Source organism: Aedes albopictus, chromosome 3, assembly GCF_035046485.1.
Source record: "Aedes albopictus strain Foshan chromosome 3, AalbF5, whole genome shotgun sequence".
NCBI lineage: Eukaryota > Metazoa > Arthropoda > Insecta > Diptera > Culicidae > Aedes > Aedes albopictus.
In genome coordinates, this window is record NC_085138.1 from 97,294,251 (window position 1) to 97,319,375 (window position 25,125).

General features: G+C 40.1%; 1 protein-coding gene across 2 annotated transcripts in view; it reads left to right on the forward strand.

Moving 5' to 3' along the window:
* Window positions 1-25,125, forward strand: part of LOC115267628 (neuropeptide CCHamide-2 receptor-like) — a 204,338-nt gene that overhangs the window by 117,293 nt on the left and 61,920 nt on the right. Inside the window, exon 2 of one of the 2 annotated variants that reach the window (XM_062855480.1) lies at window positions 19,397-19,771. In XM_062855480.1, coding sequence (XP_062711464.1) covers window positions 19,437-19,771 — 335 coding nt within the window. In that variant the 5' untranslated portion in view covers window positions 19,397-19,436. The remainder of the gene's footprint in view (window positions 1-19,396; window positions 19,772-25,125) is intronic. The other variant, XM_062855481.1, reaches the window with a different exon arrangement.

Here is a 25,125-nt window from a genome sequence, read left to right on the forward strand (position 1 = left end):
GAAAAATAGTGGAGATGTCTCTGGAGGATTTTTTATAGCAATTTTAAATACAATTTCTAAAGAGATTAATTCATAAAAATCTCCGAAGTACCACCAGAAGAAATTTCTAATGGAAACAAAATGAAGAAGCACTGAACAAATTTCTGAAAAAAAATGAATTTTTGAAGGAATCTTTGAAAAAATACCTGAATAAACTGGGGAACTCGCAGCAAGTATTTGTGAGAGAATTTCTTCAATTCGTCAAGACATACATTTTGGAATCATTTCTACAAGAATTGCTGAAAGAATCTTTGGACAGCTTTCTGAACCCTCACCTCACTGGAACATATTTCTGCAAGAATCCCTATTATTATTATTTCTTTATTATAGAGATTTTCAGCCCTAGGCTGGTTCATCTCTTGCAAGAATCTCTGCAGAAAAGTCTGAAGAATCACAATAAGCAATCCTCGCTGGAAGAATACCTGGACGAACTTCTGGAGAAACCCTTGACTTCCGAAAGAATCTAATGAAAATTTTCCAGTGGAATTTCCTAATAAGTGCCTGAAAGAATCCCTGAGTATATGAAGTAACCTCTGAAGAAACTCCAACAATAATTGTTTAATTTGTATCTTGGAAAATTAGAATTTCTAAAGAAAAACCATAGAGGAATTGCATATTTTGAAGAAAAGAAATTTATTGAAATTCCTGGAGACTATGGCGGAGAAATTTATAGAACAATTCCAGGAGAAATCCCAAAGAATAATTCGTGGAGGAAATTCTGATAAAATTCCTAGAGGAATACTTTTAGAAATGTTTGAAGGATACATGCACAAATTTCTGTAGCTATCCTTGCAGGAATATCTTAAAGAATTGGTAAAGGAATCTCAGGAAAAATTTCCTGAGAATACCGTGAACTTATTTCAAGATGAATCTTTTGAGAAATTTCTTGATGAACTTGTGAAAAAAAAACCAAAGGAAATTTTCTAGAAGAATTCTTTAAAGAATTGAACAATCCCTGGAGAAATGTCCTTCAGGAATTCCTGCAGAAATTCCTACAAAGGTTGTCTTTGAAGTAGCTCCGGCGAATCCGTCGTTTTCCCATACAAACTTCAAGCGTTTTGAGCGCCCCCTTGGGCTCAACCGATTTTGCTCAAATTTTGAACGTAGCTTCTGGGAGTCCAAAACAACTGATTGAGGAAGTAAGACTTGGCATTTTTAGAAGTTTTTGTTTTCCATATAAGTTTGGACCACCCTAATGTAGAATAAATTCTTAAAAAAAATCCTGGAAAGATTCCTGGACAAAAATCTCTGAGACAATTTCTTAAAAAATCTGAGAATGCATTTCTGGAATAATACTAGGGGAAATACTTGAAGGAATGCCCTGAGATATGTCTGAAGGAATTCCGAAAAGAATTATATAAGAAACTTCTGCAGGAATTTTGGAAATTATTCAATGGAAAAACTCCTGGTGGAGTTTCATAGGTTATTTATGAAGTGATTTTCGTAGAATTCTTGGAGATATCTCAGGAAAAATGCTTATTGAGAGGAAATCGAATTGAATTGGTTGATAATCAAAGACCTAGAACAGGTTTTCAAGGAATTATTGAGGAAATTACCGATAAAATGTTTTTTTTTTTTGAAGAAATCCCATAAAGAATAACTGAAAGAATAACTGAATAAATAACCCTGAAAGATCAACGGCTAAATGTTTGCAAAAATTTCTGAAGAATGGTGTGAACAAATCGTTGAGTGAGTAACTTTTTGAGAAATCCCTGGAGAAACTTCTACAAGTATGTTGAGGAATTTCTGAAGGAATGGTTTATGGAGGACTTTTAGAATAAATGCCTGAGCAATGTATTTCCGAGTCAGTCAATCCGTGGTTTCTCTTGAGTACCGTTTTATATTCCAAAGGATCGAGTCCTGTATATTTCTCGCATTGTAACGATAAGAAAAGACCTGTCAATGCATATATTGTTCAAGGAAAAACTCAAAAACATTTAACGAACCATTTTAGTACCCTTCTATCCAAGGATGGGAACACTCACTTGCAAAGAGTTACACTCACTTGCTATTTACTCGGCTCAGAAGCGTGTAATCAAGAAACGATGTTTAGACGACTTCTGCCTTGTGGTTTTGTCTAAAACTTTGCCGAATAGAGTAGGGGTCGCACACACATACCGAAGTCGTGAGGGAGCTGCAAAGGCAACTCTCCACGAGTTGAATGTAAATTACACTCACCTCGTGGAGAGTCGCTTTCACAGCTCTGTCACGCCTTTGGGACTCGTGTGCGACCTCTACTCTATTCGACAAAATTTTAAACAAAACCACAAGGCAGAAGTCGTCCATACATCGTTTCTTGATTGCACGCTTCTGAGCTGAGAAAATAGCAAGTGAGTGTAATTCTTTGAAAGTGAGTGTTCCCATCCCTGCTTCTATCCATTATTCATGGATTTGCCCGGAAAGCACTTCTAGCCACGATGGTGATGATGAAAAAGAAAATGAATGCTTTGAAATGAAACCCTTTCTGTAAAATCTTTCTTCCCACACACACACATGTGCTCTGAATAATCAAAAGAACTCCTATGCGTTCCGTAAATAGACAAATCGATTTCGCTTGAAGCACCGAAGAGTTCCGTGAAATCTGTCGCTCCAGAAGAAAAAACCAAACGCTTTTTTCCATTCATGAGAACCAACCACCTTAACGAACCACAAGGTTCAAGAATCCATAAACTGTATGTATATCAATGTTGCGAGTTCCAACCGACGGTCGTCGATGGTAGAGATTTTTGCCATCAACCACCCCCCATTCACACCTACACAAGCTGGGTTGGTACAGACTACGCACACAACACAACCCCTTACGGCCCTCTGGCAACAAGTGTCGGTTGGTCGGTTGGTGGGGCTTTGATTTTTGGGTGCTTTTCGGTTCCAGTTGAACAGGCAAATTTGATGAAGTTTTAACGTACCGCCGCCACGCCGTAGCAACCACAGATTCATCGTTCACGGCTCGTGTGTGGGTGGAAGGGTGGTTCAGAAGTGTACATTTAATATTCTAGGTAGGTACGTTGGACGTAAAAGTACGCTTGAAGGGAAAAGTTAAACATTCGTTCCTAACTTTTGACAACCGTGGGAGTGGGGTTTCCACTGATTTGCATCATTTCCCATTATACGGTCAATTTTAGGTGTGTGGGCTGATGAGGTCTAAATTGTGGCATTTATTGGGTTCATCAGTTTAAGTACATATCATGAAGGTGCAGACTACTTCCACCGTTGCTAATGTTTATATGGAACCGATCAAATTGATTGAATCAATAGAAAACCAAATCAATGGACTACCCGCTTTGCGCGCAGCCACAGTTGATCAGCAGGCGAAATGCATCTAAACTTGAATTACTTGAAATACAAAGCTTTTCCCGAAAAAAATATTTAGTAGGCTTAATAGTGGTCACCATTGTGCACAACCACTACCAAATATTTTTTCGAATAATGTGTTCCACTTTGAAGAATTTGCCTTTAGATGGTATTCGCTATACAATATTTTTGCGATTTACTTTTAGCGATTTTTCGCGTATAGAAGCTAGCGCCACATTGGTCGATGCGGAGAGTAGGAAAACAGCCGATGTAGTTAATTCATTGTATTCACGTATCCCCAGATCAAAGCGTGATTTTTTTTCAGGGCCAGGATCGCAATCTAGTAGATCAAAAACGCTCTTCAAAAAGGTCCTTCGAAAAAGTTGTTTGTTGTTCCACGGTCTACTGTTTTCGGGCTATTATAAATGTTATTGATCTTTTTATGTAGTGGAGTATACACTCCCGTTCAAAAGTTTGGGGTCACCCTCTCAAAAACATGTCATTTTTTTAGGCCCATATCTCCGCCAATTTGCGTCCGATTTCAAAACCCTAGGTTTCATTCAAAAGATAATAAGTCAAAGAAACTTTGAAAATGATTTAAAATAAACTTTTTCAAAAAATTTTGTATGTATACTGAACCCAAAGTTGCCAAATTTTCTAAAAAATGAATATAAACTTACGGCAGTGTCGCTGGAAGTTGGGTCGACCAAATTTTAAGATAAGAGCGGTAATATGACCCATTTTCTATTAGCTTTCAACTGCTTTTTACAGAACTCAGCTAAAAAATCTAGAAAAAAAGTTATTAAGTAAATTAATCCTTGATGTCATCGACCAAAAGTTTGGGGTCACTTTCGTAAAACATGGAAAAGTGATTTGGTGATATTTTCGTCATCTATAGTTCAATTTTAATTATTTTTGGCTCATTTCAAAGATAATTAACTAAATTTACGTTTGATGTCTTCAACTTAACGTATTTCACGATTTTTGTATATAAAAATGTTATGTAAAGTTAGCACATTTTACCACGCTTCAAAAAATGAGGCAACTTTACGTTAAGTTTTAGTATGTAAATTTCAACAAATATGTGTGGTTCAATGTCTATGCCGTAACTATCATTCATTTTGTTTCAAATAAGCCAAGAAGAATTAAAATTGAATGAAAGATGACAAAGATATCAACAAATCACTTTTCCATGTTTTACGATAGTGACCCCAAACTTTTGGCCGATACAGCATTTTGAGGGGTGACCCTAAACTTTTGGTCGATGACATCAAGGATTAATTTACTTAATAACTTTTTTTCTAGATTTTTTAGCTAAGTTCTGTAAAAAGCAGTTGAAAGCTAATAGAAAACGGGTCATTTTACCGCTCTCATCTTAAAATTTGGTCGACCCAACTTCTAGTGACACTGCCGTAAGTTTATATTCATTTTTTAGAAAATTTGGCAACTTTGGGTTAAGTTTACATACCAAATTTTTTGAAAAAGTTTCTTTTAAATCATGTTCAAAGTTTCTTTCACTTATTATCTTTTGAATGAAACCTAGGGTTTCGAAATCGGACACAAATTGGCGGAGATATGGGCCTAAAAAAATGACATGTTTTTGAGGGGGTGACCCCAAACTTTTGAACGGGAGTGTATGTTCAGAATATAATACATCTGTCAATAATCGAAGTTGCTCAGAGAACCATTGAATTATGCTTAAGACTAGCTACACACTCTCAATGTGCATAATTCGAGGGCTCAATATTTGAAAATCAATAACGGAGCCGGCCACGTCCTTACGGTCGTCGGTAGAGAGAAAGGAATGTTAGTTCGTTCATGGCGGTCGTCCTGCAAAGGGTTTCTTTATCCCGACGTCGAATACTCCTCTATACACAACGGTGCTTCCAAACTCCTCGATCGTTACAGTACCGCTACGCTAAGACAGATCAATCAAGTGACTAATGAAAACAATCGCTGTTTGGATTTGTGTTTCGTTAGCGCTCAAGAGGAAGCTCCAGTTATTATCGAAGCTCCGTCACTTTTGGTCAAGGATGTCTATCACCACAAAGCGTTAGTTATCACACTCCATGATCACCAGATTAGCTTGGCGCAATCGATCAGTCTGGTTTTTTACGATTTTCTTAAAGCCGACCATCAGAGCATTACCGAATACCTGGCAGCTATTGACTGGAATGATGTTCTCGATGAACATGACGTGGACATTGCAGCGCGGACTCTCTCGCACATTCTGGGACATATCGTCGATAGGCATGTGCCTAAAAAGATTCGCGCCATCAATAGCCATCCATGGATAACTCGCGATCTGCGCAGGATGAAGACAACGAAACGAGCTGCACTTAAGGTGAAACATCAAGAAATCCCATTGCAATTTTGCATACAAACTTTAGAGGCACAAATCTGACGAACGAAGCATCGAACCAAGCTGTACTTGATTTTCCTGGTTTTGCTCACTGCAAAAAGAGGCTGCTTTTCCAAATTGAGCGCATTTGTTTAGGTACGATTTTTTTAGATTTGTGCTCTTGAAAACGTGAGTAGGGGTCTAAGTCGGCCATTGTTGCAGCCATATTGGTATTCTTTGAAGTTTCTCCTTAAGCGTTATTCGAAATACCGGACCTTCTCTCTCCGTGAGCACTATACCAGATTGAACTCGACGTACAAGATCGCTAGTCGTCTGTGTTTCAATCGATATTAGCGCAAAATTCAGCAAAATCTAAAGTCCAAACCGCAGGAGTTTTGGAGGTTCGTGAATGAGAATAGGAAAGAATCTGGTCTTCCTACGGCGATGACTTTGGGCGAAATGTGACATCCACACCAGACACTATTTGCCAGCTTTTTGCAGAAAAATTCTTCAGCATTTTCTGCAATGAAACTCTTCCGGCAGCGAGTGTTGCTGAGACAGCAAATAATGTTCCTTTGGTAGAGGACACTTGGGCCAACTTTGTTGTCGATGCGACAATGATTTGCGATGCGGCTGCGCGGTTAAAAACATCCACGAAACCCGGGCCGGATGGAATTCCTTCTGATTTTCTGGAAAAGGACATTGAAAGTATTACTTGCAAGGATCGACTGAAATTCTTAACTTTGAACTTTTAGTGGCTACGCAGTCTTTATTCTTGAAACGGGTTCCCCCTGATGAAGGCACCATCCCTAAGTGCCGAAACGTTGGGTAGATAATAAACCCGTTTCAAGAATAAAGACTGCGTAGCCACTAAAAGATCAAAGGACATTAGAAGTTTGCTGATTCCCATACTGCACGTGTTTAATCTCTCGTTATCCAATGGAGTGTTCCCATCAATTTTGAAGACGTCTACGATGTTTCCTGTGTACAAGAAAGGCGACCGGCAAAATGTCAACAACTATCGGGGTATTTCGTGTCTATGCGCGATCTCTAAACTGTTTGAATAAGTTTTGATGGACCCACTGCTGTCTCATTGTAAACAATACCTGAACGAAACGCAACACGGAATCATCCAAAACAAACGTCATCGGCATTCGAAACTAACGAAACATATTTATAACTGACTTTGTTTCAACATCGATTTGCTCACAATTTATTTATGAGACGATTGTTTGTTGTACCTTAGTTATAAATTGATTCCGTATTAAAATATTGTTATAACCCGAATGGATGTTTTATATTGACTCCACCTCTTGCGCTTTTTCAGTTGTAGTTTAGTCGTTAATAAGGTGATCGGTTCACGTACCATAATTTCCAACATAGCTGCATATAAAGTTTAGAAACTTGTTTATAGCCATGTGTGTTGCTTGGGCGAATCGTATTTGAACTACAGAGAAAATGCCGGGTCGACCAATAGCAAGCTGAGCTGCCCCCCTTCCCATTCGGGAGATACAGTCTAACGGGTAAAGCCTGTATCCGCCATAATCGGGACACAGAAATACAGCTGTAACTCTGCAATAGAAACATTTAAATTTCTCAAATTTGCCCTTACAACATCTTGTGATGGGGGTGGAAGCTCAGGTAAAATATTATCTCCTGGGCGCCCACTAAAAACACCACCCTCGGTGAAGACTGGCGCTTGAGCCTAGCTATTTAGCACTGTAGTTGGAGGAAATGCCAATGCAGAACCCGTAGCTTCCGGGAAGGTAAGCCCAGCTCCCTGGGTTAGTGGGTTGGTGTCAGGCCCTGCGAGCCAGCTGTAAAAAAGACTAGCTCCGGAAAATCAACAAGAGAAGAATGCGAACCTATACCAACACGCTAAAACTGCTCAGCACTAAAATGTGTGAGACCTACTCATAAATGCATAATTTCCATACCACTCATAAAATGTGTAAGAGTTGCACATTCACAAAATCTGCTCGTACACTATTCTAGATGCGAAATGGCTATATTTTTTGGTTCGCCAAGGTCACTAGTAAACCTAGCTAGATTGCCAAACAAACAAAATTACAACCTTAACGATTTTGTGGACGCAGGAGCAAATTTTTGAATGTCTAACTTTTACACATTTTATGAGTGGTATGGAAATTATGCGTTTATGAGTAGGTCTTACACATTTTAGTGCTGGGCGATTTTACTGTGAATGGCGACGACCACAACGACGAAAAGGGACTTGCGATAGGAAGCTCGGTATGTGGAACTGCAGATCTTTCAACTTCATCGGGAGCACCTGCATACTCGCCGATCTACTGAAGGACCGCGGGTTCGGAATCGTAGCCCTGCGGGAGGTGTGTTGGACAGGATCTATGGTGCGAACGTTTAGAGGTAATCATACCCTAGGATAGGATGCGTCAAGTAGTCAGCCGATTTGAGACCATTTTGCTGTTAAACGAAGACCAGTCGCAGATTGGTTGAAATTGATATCCGTTTGCTGCGATCAGAACGCTTTGTTATTGGTTTGCCCGTGTTGCTAGTTTGTAGGTTTATCATGTGATACCAATATTTAAAATCATTGTATTTTTCTATACCAGTTTTATCGACTTAAAATGTCAGCATTCCAATGTAAATCAACCTGAAGTGGCTGCTATGTCTGTACCTCGATAAATATCCTTGATTTGATGCAAAATCAGCTGAACTTTTGATGTATTCACACGGACTTCATGAGTGTGTGTTTCTTGCGCTCGTGTTTCTGCTTCATTATTAGTCCACCGTTTATCGTCTTATAAATTGCAAATCGGCCTAATTAATCGCAATAAGTACATCGAACGTTAGCTAAAGTGCTTTTTGCGCGAATTCTATTCGGTCTATCCAATAAAACGTATAATAGAGTGATAATCTGCAACTTAAATCGGCTAATATTATATGTCCAAGTAGAAGATGCATTCTAATACAGACCCAAGTAATTTGTCCACATGCAAACAGTGCTCAGAGGTGATCGCATATGGTGCTGATTGTATTGCTTGTGAAGGCTTTTGCAAAAATGTTTTCCACGCTGATTGTGTAAAATTGAAGCGCGAAGAAATAATTACCTACCGACAATCTTTGAATTTTTGGTGGTTGTGTGATCATTGTATCGGGCCGATGCGAAAACACAGGAATAATCGCTTCATTTTCAATGAAAAAATGCCTACTGCTGAACCAACGACACCGAAATGTGCTGATATTTCCCGCATCGATGGTGAATTAGCTGTGTTAAGGTGAAACGGGACACCGTGTTATTTTTCCTATCTTGCCTCTCTTTCTAACAATTTGCCTCGCGATTTTGAAGATGGTAATCTCGAGTTCTATCGCACTGAAGATGCTGAAAAACATTCAGCATATGCACTGCAAGTGAGCATACACAGTGATAGGTTTTTGTTGCAAAATATGAAGTAGAATCTGAGATTACCATCTTAGTAGCAACAGAGCAATGGCGGATATTTCCCCGACCGTCCCGTCCGCCCTTAAAGGAGCGAATTGTTTCCCTACATCAGTCGCTTGCACAAGTTACTACGTCCCGTGTCGAAACCAGTGAAGTCGAGGAGTCAAAAGCCAGTCGTTCGCTTGCACAGTCATCTCTATTGTCGCTACCTGAAATTGAACAAAGCCCCAAACCCGCTGTAGGCTGCTGCAACCGCGTGGCTCAAGAGCGGTATCCAAATGATAGATTTTGGATATTTATGACGCGGGTTAAAAACAACGTAACAGAGCAGCAAATTATGAAGCTTGTCGCTGATTCTCTAGGAACTGAAGATGCCGTAGTCAAGAAACTAGTTCCTCCGTGGAAGGATACGTCATCGATGCCATACGTGTCATTCAAAGTCGGAGTCAACGAACGATTTAAACGGATCGCGCTTCTGCCTGCTACTTGGCCGACTGGACTGTGCTTCAGAGAATTCCGCGATTATATTTGGGAACCGCTGTGATTGCGCTGTGATGTATTGTATTGAAATGTATTGAAATGTTGGTCTTTTCTAGTGCTAGTTATCATCAATGTATTCAGAATCTGAGTCATAATGTTAATTTGTTCATTTATGTCTGTTGAATGATATTTGTAAAGTATATATTAAGTTAAGATGTTCAATTAGACCTTGGAAGTCCGTTGAACTAGAGAATAAATAAATAAATAAATAAAAAAAAATAAATAAATAAATAAAGAAATAAATAAATAAATAAATAAATAAATAAATAAATAAATGAAAGAACCTTTCGTTTGAATTCAATTTTGCCTGAAAGGTATGTTATTCTAGTTGCATTTAATGATTTACGATGCGAAATATTCATCTATATTTCAATCGATAAATTTAAATTGTTTGAAAGATTTGGAATGAAGAAAAGTGGCAGCACTGGATTTCCATCGTCGAAGAAATCGAACGAAAACATAACAAGGCAGGCGAATTTCTGTTGTCATATCCTATCCTAGATCATACCATCTACCAGCGGCAACACACGTGATCTGGGAACAGCTTTTTTAGTGATGGGCGACATGCAGAGGCGCGTGATCGGTTGGTGGCCGATCGACGAAAGAATATGCAGGTTGAGGATCAAGGGCGATGCTTCAACCTCAGCATAATAAACGTGCACAGCCCTCACTCCAGAGCACTGATGATGACACGGACGCATATTACGCGCAGCACGAACGCGAGTACGACCGCTGCCCAAACCACGACGTCATGATCATCATAGAGGACCTAAAGGAATCCAGGTCGACGATTGGAAAGTTCAGCGCCCACCAGCTGACGAACGAAAATGGCCTACGCTTCATCGATTTCGCCGCCTCCAAGAACATGGCCATTCGTAGCACTTTCTTTCAGCACAGCCTCCCGTATCGTTACTCCTGGAAATCACCACAACAAACGGAATCGCACTGACTGATGGAAGGCACTTCTCCGACATTATCGACGTCAGGACCTATCGTGGCGCTAATATCGACTCTGATCACTACCTGGTGATGGTTAAACTGCGCCCAAAATTCTCCATTATTAACAACGTACATTACCGGCGGCCGCCCCGGTACGATCTAGAGCGACTGAAGCAACCGGATGTCGCCACCGCATACGCGCAGAATCTCGAGGCAGCGTTGCCGGACGAGGGTGTGCTCGATGTGGCCCCTCTAGAGGACTGCTGGAGTACAGTCAAAGCAGCCATAAACAACGCAGCCGAGAGCACTATCGGGTACGTAGAACGGAGTCGACGAAACGATTGGTTCGACGAGGAGTGCAGAGCGGTTCAGGAGGAGAAGGATGCAGCGCGGGCGGTAATGCTGCAGCATGGAACCCGACAGAATGTGGAGCGATACAGACAGAAGCGGAAGCAGCAGACCCGTCTCTTCCGGGAGAAAAAGCGCCGCCTGGAAGAAGCGGAGTGCGAGGAAATGGAACTGCTGTGCCGTTCACAGGAAACACGCAAGTTCTACCAGAAGCTCAACGCATCCCGCAAAGGCTACGTGCCGCAAGCCGAAATATGCAGGGATAAGGACGGGAGCCTCCTGACGGACAAACGTGAGGTGATCGAAAGGTGGAAGCAGCACTTCGACGAGCACCTGAATGGCGAAGAGAATGTAGGCACGGAGGACCAAGCCAGCGGAGGAAATGACTATGTTAGTGCAGCAGAGGACGGGAACGAACCAACTCCCACGCTGAGGGAAGTTAAGGATGCCATCCACCAGCTCAAAACCAACAAAGCGGCTGGTAAGGACGGTATCGCAACAGAACTCATCAAGATGGGCCCGGAATAGTTGGCCACCTGTCTGCACCAGTTAGTAGTCAAGATCTGGGAAACCGAACAGCTACCGGAGGAGTGGAAGGAAGGGATAATCTGTCCCATCCACAAGAAAGGCGACAAGTTAATGTGTGAGAACTTTCGAGCGATCACCATTTTGAATGCCGCCTACAAAGTGCTATCCCAGATCATCTTCCGTCGTCTTTCACCTAAAGTAAATGAGTTCGTGGGAAGTTACCAAGCCGGTTTCATCGATGGCCGGTCGATAACGGTCCAGATCTTCACCGTACGGCAAATCCTCCAGAAATACCGTGAATACCAGGTCCCAACGCACCACCTGTTCATCGACTTCAAAGCGGCATACGACTGTATCGACCGCACAGAGCTATGGAAAATTATGGACGAGAACAGCTTTCCCGGGAAGCTGACTAGAGTGTTAAGAGCAACGATGGACGGTGTGCAGAACAGCATAAGGATTTCGGGTGAACTATCCAGTTCATTCGAATACCGACGGGGACTACGACAAGGTGATGGACTTTCCTGCCTACTATTCAACATGGCCCTTGAAGGTGTTATGCAACGAGCCGGGCTCAACAGCCGGGGTACGATCTTCACGAAATCCGGCCAATTTGTTTGTTTTGCGGATGACATGGATATTATTGCCAGAACATTTGGAACGGTGGCAGAACAGTACACCCGCCTGAAACGTGAAGCAGCAAAGGTCGGACTGGTGGTGAATGCGGCTAAGACAAAATACATGCTGGTAGGTGGGACTGAGCGAGACAGGACAAGCCTTGGCAGCAATGTTACGATAGACGGGGATACTTTCGAGGTGGTAGAAGAATTCGTCTACCTCGGTTCCTTGCTAACGGCGGACAATAACGTGAGCCGTGAAATACGAAGGCGCATCATCAGTGGGAGTCGTGCCTACTATGGGCTCCAGAAGAAACTGCGGTCAAAAAAGATTCACCCCCGCACCAAATGTACCATGTACAAGACGTTAATAAGACCGGTGCACAGTGGCTGATTTCGTCATTTTAGCGCGCTTAATTAATAACTTTTTTACTATGAAGTTTAGCGTCATGGTGTCTTCGGGAAAGTTTTTCACTATAATAAGGAGCTTCTTTTGAGCTTCTGTGAAAAATGATCAATCCTCCTAAAAGTGAGATAGAAAATTTATTTTTCGAATTTTTCAAGATACGAGGTTGGTGTCTTCACAAAAGTTGTAGAAAATGTTGTTTGGAGCAACTTTGCTGAAGACACCAAGTTTGTAACTCCGTTACTTTTCAAGATACGTTACGTTTTCTTTCATCGACCCCTTAAAAAAGGTTTTGGCGCAATAACTTTCTAAAAATTGATTCTACAATTTTCTCATGTTCTACAAAGTTATAGATAATGGTAAAACACACAACTTTGCCGAACATGACATCTCGCTAATTCCAAAATTAAAATAGTTATAACGGTTTTTATAGTTTTTTGGGCCATATTTCAAGTATATATAGCTTAGCTATAGGCAAATATATGCAAATTTCCTTTTACGCATGTGAAAGTACATGTAATTGCCTCTCTTAGAAAGCCAAAATCATCAAACTGTAAGATGGTTTTTGTATAGGAACTTACATCCATTTATGTTACTCTTATATGGGATTCATATATATTTTCAACATATTTATTTGACAGTTCATGTCAGCTTGCATTTTTATTGTTATTGTAAGTGTGTGTTAATATAAAGAAAGGTTTGTTGTGTATTCTGGATCATTCATGAAGTACGTTACATAAAAACTCACCAACTACTTCTATTTTCTTACGTACTCACAATGCTCCACGTAGTACACGAAAAAAAAACGCATAAATTGAAACTTCTTTCGTCGGATCACGATTTAACAGCAGCTTTCTTTGAAGTGTAATAAGATTTATAATTTACTATAACCAATATAGACATAGATATGTACTAGTGAGAGCGTTGACAGAATATGTCACGCGCATGTTTGGAATTTTTTAAGAAATGGCACTTCATTCGCTCTATACGTGGACTACGTGGAGCACTTGAGTTAGTAAGACAAAAGAATTAGATGGTAAGTATTTATGTAACGTACTTCACGAATGATCCAAAATGCACCACAAACCTTCCTTTATATAAACACACACTTACAATAACAATAAAAATGCAAGCTGACATGAAATGTCAAATAAATATGTTGAAAATATGTATAAATCCCATATAAGAGTAACATAAATGGATGTAAGTTTCTATACAAAAACCATCTTACAGTTTCTTACAGTTTGATGATTTTGGCTTTCTAAGAGAGGCAATTACATGTACTTTCACATGCGTAAAAGGAAATTTGCATATATTTGCCTATAGCTAAGCTATACATGCTTGAAATATGGCCCAAAAAACTATAAAAACCGTTATAACTATTTTATTTTTGGAATTAGCGGGATGTCATGTTCGGCAAAGTTGTGTGTTCTACCATTATCTATAACTTTGTAGAACATGGGAAAATTGTAGAATCAATTATTAGAAAGTTATTGCGCAAAAACCTTTTTTAAGGGGTCGGTGAAAGAAAACGTAACGTATCTTGAAAAGTAACGGAGTTACAAACTTGGTGTCTTCGGCAAAGTTGCTCCAAACAACATTTTCCACAACTTTTGTCAAGACACCAACCTTGTATCTTTAAAAATTCAAAAAATAAATTTTCTATCTCACTTTTAGGGGGATTGATCATTTTTCACAGAAGCTCAAAAGAAGCTCCTTATTATAGTGAAAAACTTTCCCGAAGACACCATGACGCTAAACTTCATAGTAAAAAAGTTATTCATTAAGCGCGCTAAAATGACGAAATCAGCCACTGTGCGGTGGTTCTCTACGGACACGAGACATGGACGATGCTCGAGGAGGACCTGCAAGCACTCGGAGTTTTCGAGCGACGGGTGCTAAGAACGATCTTTGGCGGCGTGCAGGAGAACGGTGTGTGGCGGAGAAGGATGAACCACGAGCTCGCTGCACTTTACGGCGAATCCAGCATCCAGAAGGTGGCCAAAGCCGGAAGGACACGGTGGGCAGGGCATGTTGCAAGAATGCAGGACAACAACCCTGCAAAGTTGGTGTTTGCTAACCATCCGGTTGGTACAAGAAGGCGTGGAGCGCAGAGAGCACGATGGGCGGACCAGGTGGAGCGTGATCTGGCGAGTGTTGGGCGTGACCGAGGTTGGAGAGCTGCAGCTGCAAATCGAGTATTATGGCGGCAAATTGTTGATTCAGTATTATCATGAATTTGATGTTAACTAAATAAATGAAAATGAACAACAGTTCATAGCGAAAATAACTACTGAACAGCTGTAGATGTCAAATACCAAACTCTAGGATAGTTTGCACTACCTCGAATATCTTAAAAGTATACAATCATATCTGCTAGTCTTCCAGTTGGTCCAGTAGCCTTGGTTACTTTTATCGATACGCTGTAAAATAAATATACTCATAACAGTAGTCATTGTAGAGCTGAAGTTTTCCAAAGTAGTATGGTTGATCTGGAATGTCTCAAAATTAATAAAATTGATAAAAAAGGAATTCGAAATTCGAATACGTATGAATGTAAGTCATATTCAGAATCAGCATTTAACGCTACTACTGTAACAAATCATTTTGTTGCTCCAAACTTCTTGGTGCACAGTATGTTCTAGGATGTCAATAATATCTTAAACCCAATTATACATATTCATCCTTAACCCTCAAATGGATACCTGGGGTCTATTGGACCCCAGAACCACTTTGAAGTTGTCGCAAACAAGTTTGGATTGACATATCGGCCCCATTTTTACAGTACCTTCAAACTACACCGCGATGAGTAATTTGTGCAAAAATACCATTAGTTTCATGGCGTACTATGAATTATTCTCCATGTCAAAGTTGAACCGGGCGATTTTGTACCCCTGGGGTCCATTGGACCCCACGGCACAAATGATTGTATCTATTGATCTTGACTTCCTATAATAATGCTGTCTTCGACAAAATTGTTCTGCAGACCAAGGGCATTCTTATGATAAATTAATTGAATCGAATTTAGTCCAGCAGATGGCGCTAGTGTGTATTCAAATTACGGATTGAAAGCTTGAATATCTTGATATTCTAAATGCATAGAATGTTCGCAAAAGTGTTTAATACATAAAAATCTTTTTTTTTATTTCTTTATAATCTCCATGATTATAAAAATATGCTAATGTTTTTCTACAAGCTGGCGCTAATAGATACATATTAGACACCCTGAACGACAAAAGTCCTCAAAAAAGTATACTTCTTTTGAGGTGAATGTCTTGATGCTGATTGGCGAAAGTATAGCTTCAAAGATTACATATGGATAAGACTTTCGAATCACATTTCAAAAATGTAATATACATTTGTTAGGTACTTGATATCTCGATCGAGAGAAAATATTTAATAATAAGTTGATGACTTCGGCAGATTTATTTATATGAATGTAATTTTTCAATTTCAATTATCTCTGATTTGAAATCATCTCACTAGATGGCGCTCCTGAACAATCAATTTATTTCGCCGATATCTCAATCCAATGACAGGTTATAATTTTGGTATTTTCTGTAAAGATGTTTGTCTGACTACGCGTTACCCGTTGATGTAGTTATTAGTGATTAATACTCCTACCGGGTGGGGTATATTTTACTGATAATTTTGGCCCAATTAAAACATACAAAGTCAGTATCTTTGCAAAATCGCACAATTTATTGAGAACCAGCTTAACTAAAAAAAAAGAAAGCATGTTCGAAAACACCTCACTTGATTTCTTTCAAGATTTCTTCAGGTATTTTTCTACAAATTCCTTTAGAGATCCAGGTATTTCTTAGGGATTCTCTCACGAGGGTTTCATGATGTTCCAGTAATTGCATCAGGGGTTCTACAAAATTGTCACCAATAATTCCATCTATGTTTGCTCCAGGGATTTTCATACGGATACCTTCAGGATTTTTTCCGGAATTTCTGAAGAAACGCCTCCTGCGATTTTATTTTTCAAAAAATAATACAGGAGTTCTTTCAGTGATTCTTGCCAAGGTTCCTCTAGGGCTTCATCCAGGAAATCCACTTACGCTCCGGATTTTTTTTTCAGGAATTCCTCCAGGGACTCTTTTAGGAAATCCACCAGCGATTCAACTAAAAATTCATAGAAGAATACCTCGGAATTCCTCCCGGTATTCCTCCTGGAAATCCTCCCATGATGCAAGAATTTCCCCTGGAAGTCGTCCAGGAATTGCTTCCGGGATTCCACTAAGATATAAAATTTAATTGATTATGTTTGGCTACGCAGTCATTTATTGAACAAACGACGTTCTTTATTTGCCCGACGTTTCGACACAGAGGTTTCGTCGAAACGTCGGGCAAATAAAGAACGTCGTTTGTTTAATAAATGACTGCGTAGCCTAACAGAATCAATTCCACCAAACAGTCGATTTATCATCAGTTCAATAAAATTTAATTGCTAACTAGCACCACTATGTCTGGGTTGTGCGACGTCATAATCTATTGGTACACTTTAAATTTACTATGAAAAAATCTCTATAAATAATAAGCATCCCGATGTACGACAGATATAAACTATACATGCTCATGGGCGCCACCTAATGGCAGAGTTCCAAATCATATGGCTCGTCAACTGTGAAAGTTTAACCTACCAAACAACTCCAAAGACACCATATATTTCTAATAATCAGGATCCTTAGCTCATATAATATTTGTATGCTTTCTAGCGCCGCCTTGTGGTGAAGTATCAAATCAAACGGTTCATTATCTGTAATCCCTTGTCCAAGCAAACAACTTTGCCGAAGACTCCAACTCTAATAGTAGTCAGGATCTGAGGTTTGAGATATTATTTTTCAGTGTTACATCTGTTTGTCTGTGATGTTTCTTTGGGTTCATTCAAATAATACGTAAAGCTAAATTTGAAAATTTATGAACGCCTCTCTACCTCACGTAACAACTTTTGTATGGGAAATTTTGAAATATCGTATAAAGCGTAACACAGCGGTCGACTACCGCGATCCTTCTATCGTTACGTAATATTTGAACGACCCCTTTTTAGCCGCAGGACATGTACATATATGTCTACTCATCTACAGCAGTTCGATTTATCCTATTGTTTTGAGCGTCTTGTCCGTTTGCTAGGTACGTTTCATCATATTGATTGGGAACATTTTGGAATGCTCTCTAGCGCCACCTAGTGGTAATTTCCTGTACTAAATTATTTATCACTAGATAGGGCTTGACATGTCTAACATCTTTGCTGAAAACATCACCCTTTTGAAAAGTAACGATCACGGCCAAACATTTCAATAGATCTTATCTGCATTTAAGAGGCTCTCTTTGATCACTTTCTCTTTCAACTATTACAATGTAATGGTACATTTTTCAACTATTTTTGCAGTACAAATCAAAGGACGATTGTTTTGACCATCGTTCAATGCAAGGAGACAATCATAATACAAATAAACAGCTGAGATATTAACGTAAGAGAGGGAAACCAAAGAGAGTCTCTCTTCTGCAGATAGGTCCTTTAGACATGTTTGGCCTGATTTTATCTCCTTTGAGAAGTAAACATTCCATCTGGCATCTCAATTAAAGACGCTTCAGATTCAGACTCATTTGAATAGATTTCCAAAACCGCCAACTACACACCATTTTGATTCCCAGAAGCTTTGAAAGCTTCACCATACCATACCATACATGAAAGTCCATGAATCCTGATCAGCTATCCCGTTTCCATTTCCCAATTCCAAATTCAATGGGAAAACTTATCCGGTCTGGTTTTCCACTTTGAAGATGATGTTGATGTTGATGATGATGTTGACGATGACGATGCTGAAGATGACGCAAATCGCGAAGCCTTTCCATTAAAAGCCCGTCTCTTGCTGTCTGTCGTCGGTCGGATCGTCTGCAGGAAAAAAAACATGCAGAAAAGCATGTAATCTTGGCAAATGATAGAGTACCATCGCCGTCTGTCCAAAACAGGATGCTCCCTCTAACTGCCGAGTTTTTTCTTTTCTACTGGTATGACGGTGAGTGGGTGTCGGATGTCATACTAGTTAGTTGGCTTGGCTGGATAGGAAGGATGGGTCACATGATTTCCATATTCAAGAAGAGGTATTTCGCATCAGACAGCGCATATTTCTCAAACCACAAATACCTAGTGGTTGTAAAAGTGGAACGTAAAGATTGCGGTGAAACCGGAAATTGGCGCAGTTTGCCGGTGCTGGCTGGAATAGTTGGAGGCAAATATAATGAATTCGAGCGGTATTCAAATTTAAATTTGCGGTTGATGAAAAGGATTGGTTCAGTGAACCATTGTACTGTGACATTGGGTCGTTTTGTGTGTAATCTGAGCTGAATTGGTTGAAAGAGAGTTTAGAATGTATGGGAGGCAGTGCTCTATAACGTACTGTATCTTTTCTAGTTAATTTGATGATGTTCTCTGAAAGTATAAACGACAAGAATTCCCAGAATAACATTCAAGTATTGCCTCAGTATCGGCTTCACTGTATGGAAAAGCGAATTTAATGGGACACCCAAACATTTCAGTAATTCCACTGCCATAACTCAAGTCCATCTTCAATTTGTGTTTCCCGGAAGACGTTTGTCACATTCCTGTTTGAAAAATGGCCATTCCTAGCTTACCGTGCTTCTTTCCGGCGGTCCCCCACTGGCACTGTCGCCAATCGTCATCGTCCGTCGCCAGATGGTTATCGGTGCCAAGTTTAGCGTAGACGCGCGTGCCATTTCGTCGTTTAGCTCCGTTTTTCCTTTTCCACCGCACCCCGAAGGGAGAGTAAACACTTTTCCAAATTACCTGGACACGTGCCAGGGGAATCGCGCCTCCCCAGACTCCAATCGCAGTGTCGTGTCAGCATCAGTAACACTTTGTGTTTAACAACTGGTTTTTCTCTCTTTTCCATTTTCAGCAGCCCCTCGCGGTGAAACCCGGACAGGAAAGTTCCAGCGATGGAACTGTGGGGACTGTGGACGAACGAAACGGAACCCGTGACGGTGGACTTCCAGCACATTCTGGGCTTTCCGGTGGTGCCCTCGACGGTGGAGGATATTTTCGGCTCCAATCGGATACAGAAGTCGGTCCGGATGCTGGAATCGACCGAGGCGACGGCATTCGGTGATGTCTCGGTGGACCATGTGGACGAGTATGAACCGTATGCGGACCGATTGGAAACGTACATTGTGCCGGTGGTGTTTGCCATCATATTCATCGTGGGAATACTGGGCAACGGGACGTTGGTGATTATCTTCCTGCGGCATCGAGCCATGCGAAACATTCCGAATACGTAAGTTGTTGATGCTGGGATGGGGTTTTAATTTGAGAAACTGATTGATATTTCCATATTTCAATGCTATATTCCGTCATAAGGGTTCGTTCAAATATATCGTATCGCAAGGGGGGAGTGGTTCTAGCACTGTGTTACGCTTCATACAAATTTCAAATTTTCTCATACAAAAGTTGTTACGTCGGGGAGGGAGGGGATCTGGAAGCGTTACGTAATATTTGAATGAACCCTAACAAATTATACTATTGACTATATAACTATGCGGGGTTGGGAGGGTGCATCAGGGCATCATTGAAGTTGTAACTGTACGACGGGGTGGTTGCCAACCGGAGTGAGGTGAGAAGTAACTATAACATCCTTGTAGATGGGTTCTTCTATCCCAACAGTTGCAATGGATTTGACGCGCCCTTCTTATAACAAACCATCCCGTAGAAAGCCCGTGGATCATACTGTTGGAAGGAGATTCTTATAAACCCGCGGATTTCGCGTAAGTGTATCTACTTACGGGTCCGCCACACCCCCTTTTGGCCCTTCATACAGCGGTATGTTGAATTCAAAGTGGTAATGAAATTTAGTCTTTACTGTTAAGTGGAACTGCATGCAGAGCAAGACTCAAGCTAGGATGGTGGCTACCTACATACCTATAGCATACATAAGAATTTGGACTAATGCGGATCCGATACTTAGTTGTGAACCTGGGTGTTACTGTCTATAGCCTGTTTAACTTATTTCGTTATCTAAAATGAATCACAATACAGTTACAACAGAGGTTGTATTATAATGTCAATCTGAAGTTATATAAATGTTCATATGAAGTTGTGATTGTAAAAGAATCAAAACCAAATCGGTTGAAATAGAGGGCGCCTTAAACGACTTATACTAATCTTCTATTGATTCTTATGTAATTTTAACTTAATCTGTACACTAATATAATTAGAAATTAACATTATTATACGATTCCTGGTTTGCTGAGCAGAGAACCAATTCATGTGATGCTTGGGACTATCTAACAATTCTCAATGGGCACAATTCGAGAGTTCAACATTTGAAAATTAACAACGGTGCTGGCCACGTCCATACGGTAGTTCGCTAACCGTCGCTTCAAGTAACCGTGGAATCCACAGTAACCCCACAGGTGTCATAGGAAGGAGTATTTGTTAGTGATGTAGGGTAAGGTGTGTATCTTGTATTCACCTTTGGTATGTGTTATGATCCACTCTTTATATGAAAATACGCGTTATGCCGAAAAAAAAACGTGGGCATAATGTTTCCTTGCCAAATTTTATGCTGTTGATGATGATGATGATGATGATGATGATTGTGTACCCACCATCAGCGCAAGGATTACCTATGGCTGCAGAGTCATACCGGAAGGGAATGATCTACCTGATGGTTTGTTGTAGCAGGGTAAGCTAAATTCACTGGAAACCTTCAGAAGACAACACGATGGTTGTTATCTCGTGACAAAGTCTGGCCACCCCACGAACATTTGTCCAGAAACCAGTTCATTTAGCCTCCCAAAATTCCATGTATCATTTAATTGAAATATAATTAATTACATAGTTTACCAATTACCTGCTTTTACCTGAAATAATAAATATTGTTATGATATATAATTACAACTTTATTTAACCGAACAGCGCTGAAACAAACAGTTATTATATCAAAGTTATAGTTAAAATCAAGCGACAACACTGAAACAAATGGAGTATTAGTAGTGAAAATACAAAAATTAAACAAAACACAAAAAGTCAACCACCAAATTTTGATCTTGTAATTTTCCTGCATTTAAATTAATTGAGCTGGAGAATTGCGAAATCAAAAATTGATATGGTAGATCTTACGCCGTAACGCACCATCAGAAGGTGATCTACCCACGTTACGGGGAATTCCTTGCCAAATTTTGTGCTGTTTGAGCAAAACTTTGAGCAACTGCCCGAGCAAAGTTTCATAACAACCGGATAATATACAGAGTTATCCTGATATCAAAAATAATTAACTAAACTTGTTCTCATTTTGGCTGAATTAGCAAATGAAAACTTATTTTGTTATCGAAAAGAAATTTGCAACGGTTCATGGATAACTAAGTTATACTGTTGTCGTCCACGATGATGCCGCCAGTTTGACAGGTGTGGTAACATGAATTATCAAGTTGATAACTCAAAATTGTAAAATGAGTTATAGAGCGAGCACTAGTTATCAGTTTGCTACTGGTCAGTTAATGTTTTTTCTTCGGGTGTGTTGTTGTTTATTCCATTGCTCGCCTCTTCAACAACAAAGCAACTCGAAGTTTTGCTCAAACAGCATCAAATTAGGCATAGAATACCCACACTTTTCCCATCACTTCTTTGTAGAAACGGACAAACAAAAATTCAGCTTATTACTACAAATCTAGAACTTCACCGATAGTGTCCTATTGATGGTTTTTACAGCAGCTGGGCAAACGTGATGCACAAAAATAATATACATTTATTTTTTATTTCTTTACAAAATCTCTCATTTTTTCCATACATCATTATCATTATCATAAAAAAACACTTTATTAGCTCAGTAGAAAATCGTAGGAAATAAAAAAACATTTATTTTACAACACTATTTCACATTTATTGCCATAACTCCACCAAGAACGTTAATATCATTATGAAAATTGGAGTGCAATCAGTAAACATAACATAATATTCGGATGTAAAATATGTTCATCAAACAATAGTAAACATTATCTCTTATTTTGATGCAGACGTTAAAATCAGTGCATGGCTTAGAAAAATATAATAAAGTCAGTTTAGTCAGTTAATTGAGTTGGGTGAGTAGTAATTTACTACTAGTACTACTAGTACTACTAGTACTACTACTAGTAAATATGTATAGTTGATGTAACGTTAATAAATATTAACTGGTTAGAAACAATTTCAGCCACTATTTGGACATTTGTTGTAGGTATTTTAGCGATATTGTTCAATCTAAACATGGATTTCTTTGAAATTTCTTAGTATAAAACATCAAACCCAGATTTTTCGAGATTCCTCCTAAGGATTATTTCAAAAATTTGCCCAGAGGTGCAGAATGGGCTTCCAGTTAGCCTAGTGGTTAAGGCTATGGATCGCCAATCCGGAGACGGCGGGTTCGATTCCCGTTCCGGTTGGTAAAATTTTCTCGATTCCCTGGACGTGCCTCACAATATACAAATTCATGCAATGGTAGGCAAAGAAAGCCCTTAAATTAATAACTGTGGAAGTGCTCAAAGAACACTAAGTTGAAGCGAGGCAGGCCAAGCCCAGTGAGGACGTAGAGCCAGAAAGAAGAAGAAGAAGGTGCAGGCCCCTGGATTCAAGCTCTGAACTTAGTTTTGATGAACATTTTTATTTTATAATAAGGGTCTCTGGGGGTACCGTGCTGCGTCAGCACAAATTCATGTGGATGCCGGAGTGTTGGTGGGACTTGGTTGGCAGAAGGTTCACACATTGGTGCGCTATAGAATTGTGTGTTTTCATTATTCTGAAGATGTGCGGCACAGTTCGCTTGATTGTATAACTTGTAGGCGTTATCTAATATGATTGAGGCACTGCGCTGTGAAAGTTTGGAAGGAAGGGAAACGTTTAGCAATAGCTATGAACATGGGAATACATGTACATGAGTTGTATATATAGAGAGGTGGGAGAAAGTATATAGAAAGATACAAAGTAGGAGGAAAGGGACGGACAAGGGATTGAACCCAAGACCTTTTTAATATTTGTAATTTATTTTTAAAACTGGAACCCAAGACTTGCTTTGAAGGAATCGAGCATAACCACGAATGTCAGGATAGTCTTTGACGCGTCATGCAACACTTCATCCAGATACTCGGCGCTACAGTTGTGTTTCCAAATATTTTTTTTTTGAAGTAGGGGGTTTGTGCTCACAGAACTTCCTCACATATACATTACCTGGACCATATGCTTAGATCCGTTGGGTTAACTTTGAAGTAATGGGCGAAGAATCTGGCATCACTGCTATCGTTGTGTTTCAACTTGTATTTTGTCTCGAGTTTTACCTGGATTTTTTTGTGTCGTTTGTAAAAAAAAATCACAGTTTTACCTTCGTATCTGTCGCGAACGTTTTTGGAATCGAATACATATATGCTGCACCGTGTTTACAAGTCCGCTGTGATAAACTCCTACTAAACGTGATTTGGATTGTTTTCATTGCTCGGCTTGCCATATCGAAAACGTTTTGCCTCTTCAGGCTCATTCATCCAACTAACACGACGTCTACCGGCGGATACCGTAAACTTCCATCGCAAGCTTATCAATTTTGCGAGCTTTCATCTGCTCGAACAAGCAATCGCAGTCGCAGCGCTATATACATTCACGCCTTGGACCCACATATACCGTGTAAGCAATCCACACACGACAGTTTGGATTCGTAGCCAACGTGAGTTTAGACTGGTCCAGAAATAAAACCTGCGACATGGCTGCTGCTTGCGACCGTTGTGCCAAGGCAATCAAACGTACTGATGAAGTAGTAACGTGCATGGGTTTCTGTGCACATATCGTTCATTTGCGTTGCTTGAATACTGACAATAGTCTCACTAAAACTTTGTCCGATATGCCGAATCTACATTGGATGTGCGACGAATGCACTAAATTAATGAAAATCGCACGCTTCCGGAACACTGTTCGGAACACTGTTTCTTCCATCGGGAATGCAATTAGTGAGCTAACGAAGATTCAGGAGGCGGCGAATGCCGAACTAAAACGGACGTTGACCTTGCATAGCGAACAAATTGCTCAACTTTCAAATCGAATCAATTCTACAACCCCTTGCCTGCCTGCATCCGCTGTTCGCCGCGCAAAGAAGCGTCCCCGTACTGAAAACGTTCAACCGGCTGCTAAACCGTTGATTGGAGGAACCAAATCGACTGGCGATATTGGCATTGCAACCGTGCAACCACCAGCTGCTATGTTCTGGATTTACCTCTCCCGTCTGCACCCTAGTGTAAAATCGGATGCAGTGGAGACATTAACGAGAGATTGTTTGAATTGCGAGTCAGCGAAAGCGATACCACTTGTCAAACAAGGGACAGATGTAAATTCACTGAATTTCATCTCGTTTAAAGTGGGTGTCGATCCAAAATATCGAACAAAAGCTATCGATCCATCATCTTGGCCAAAAGGTATTCTCTTCCGAGAATTTGAAGACAATCGTGCCAAAAATTATTGGATGCCCGAACCAACTACTCCTTCAATCACCGTTACGCCGAGTACTACAGAAACTCCAATGGATGCTACGGCTTCCGAGGAAACAACAGAATACTGACCCCAGGGTGCACGCTGTAAAGTATCTTTGGGAGCCTCTAGTCATTCCAACACAGTCGA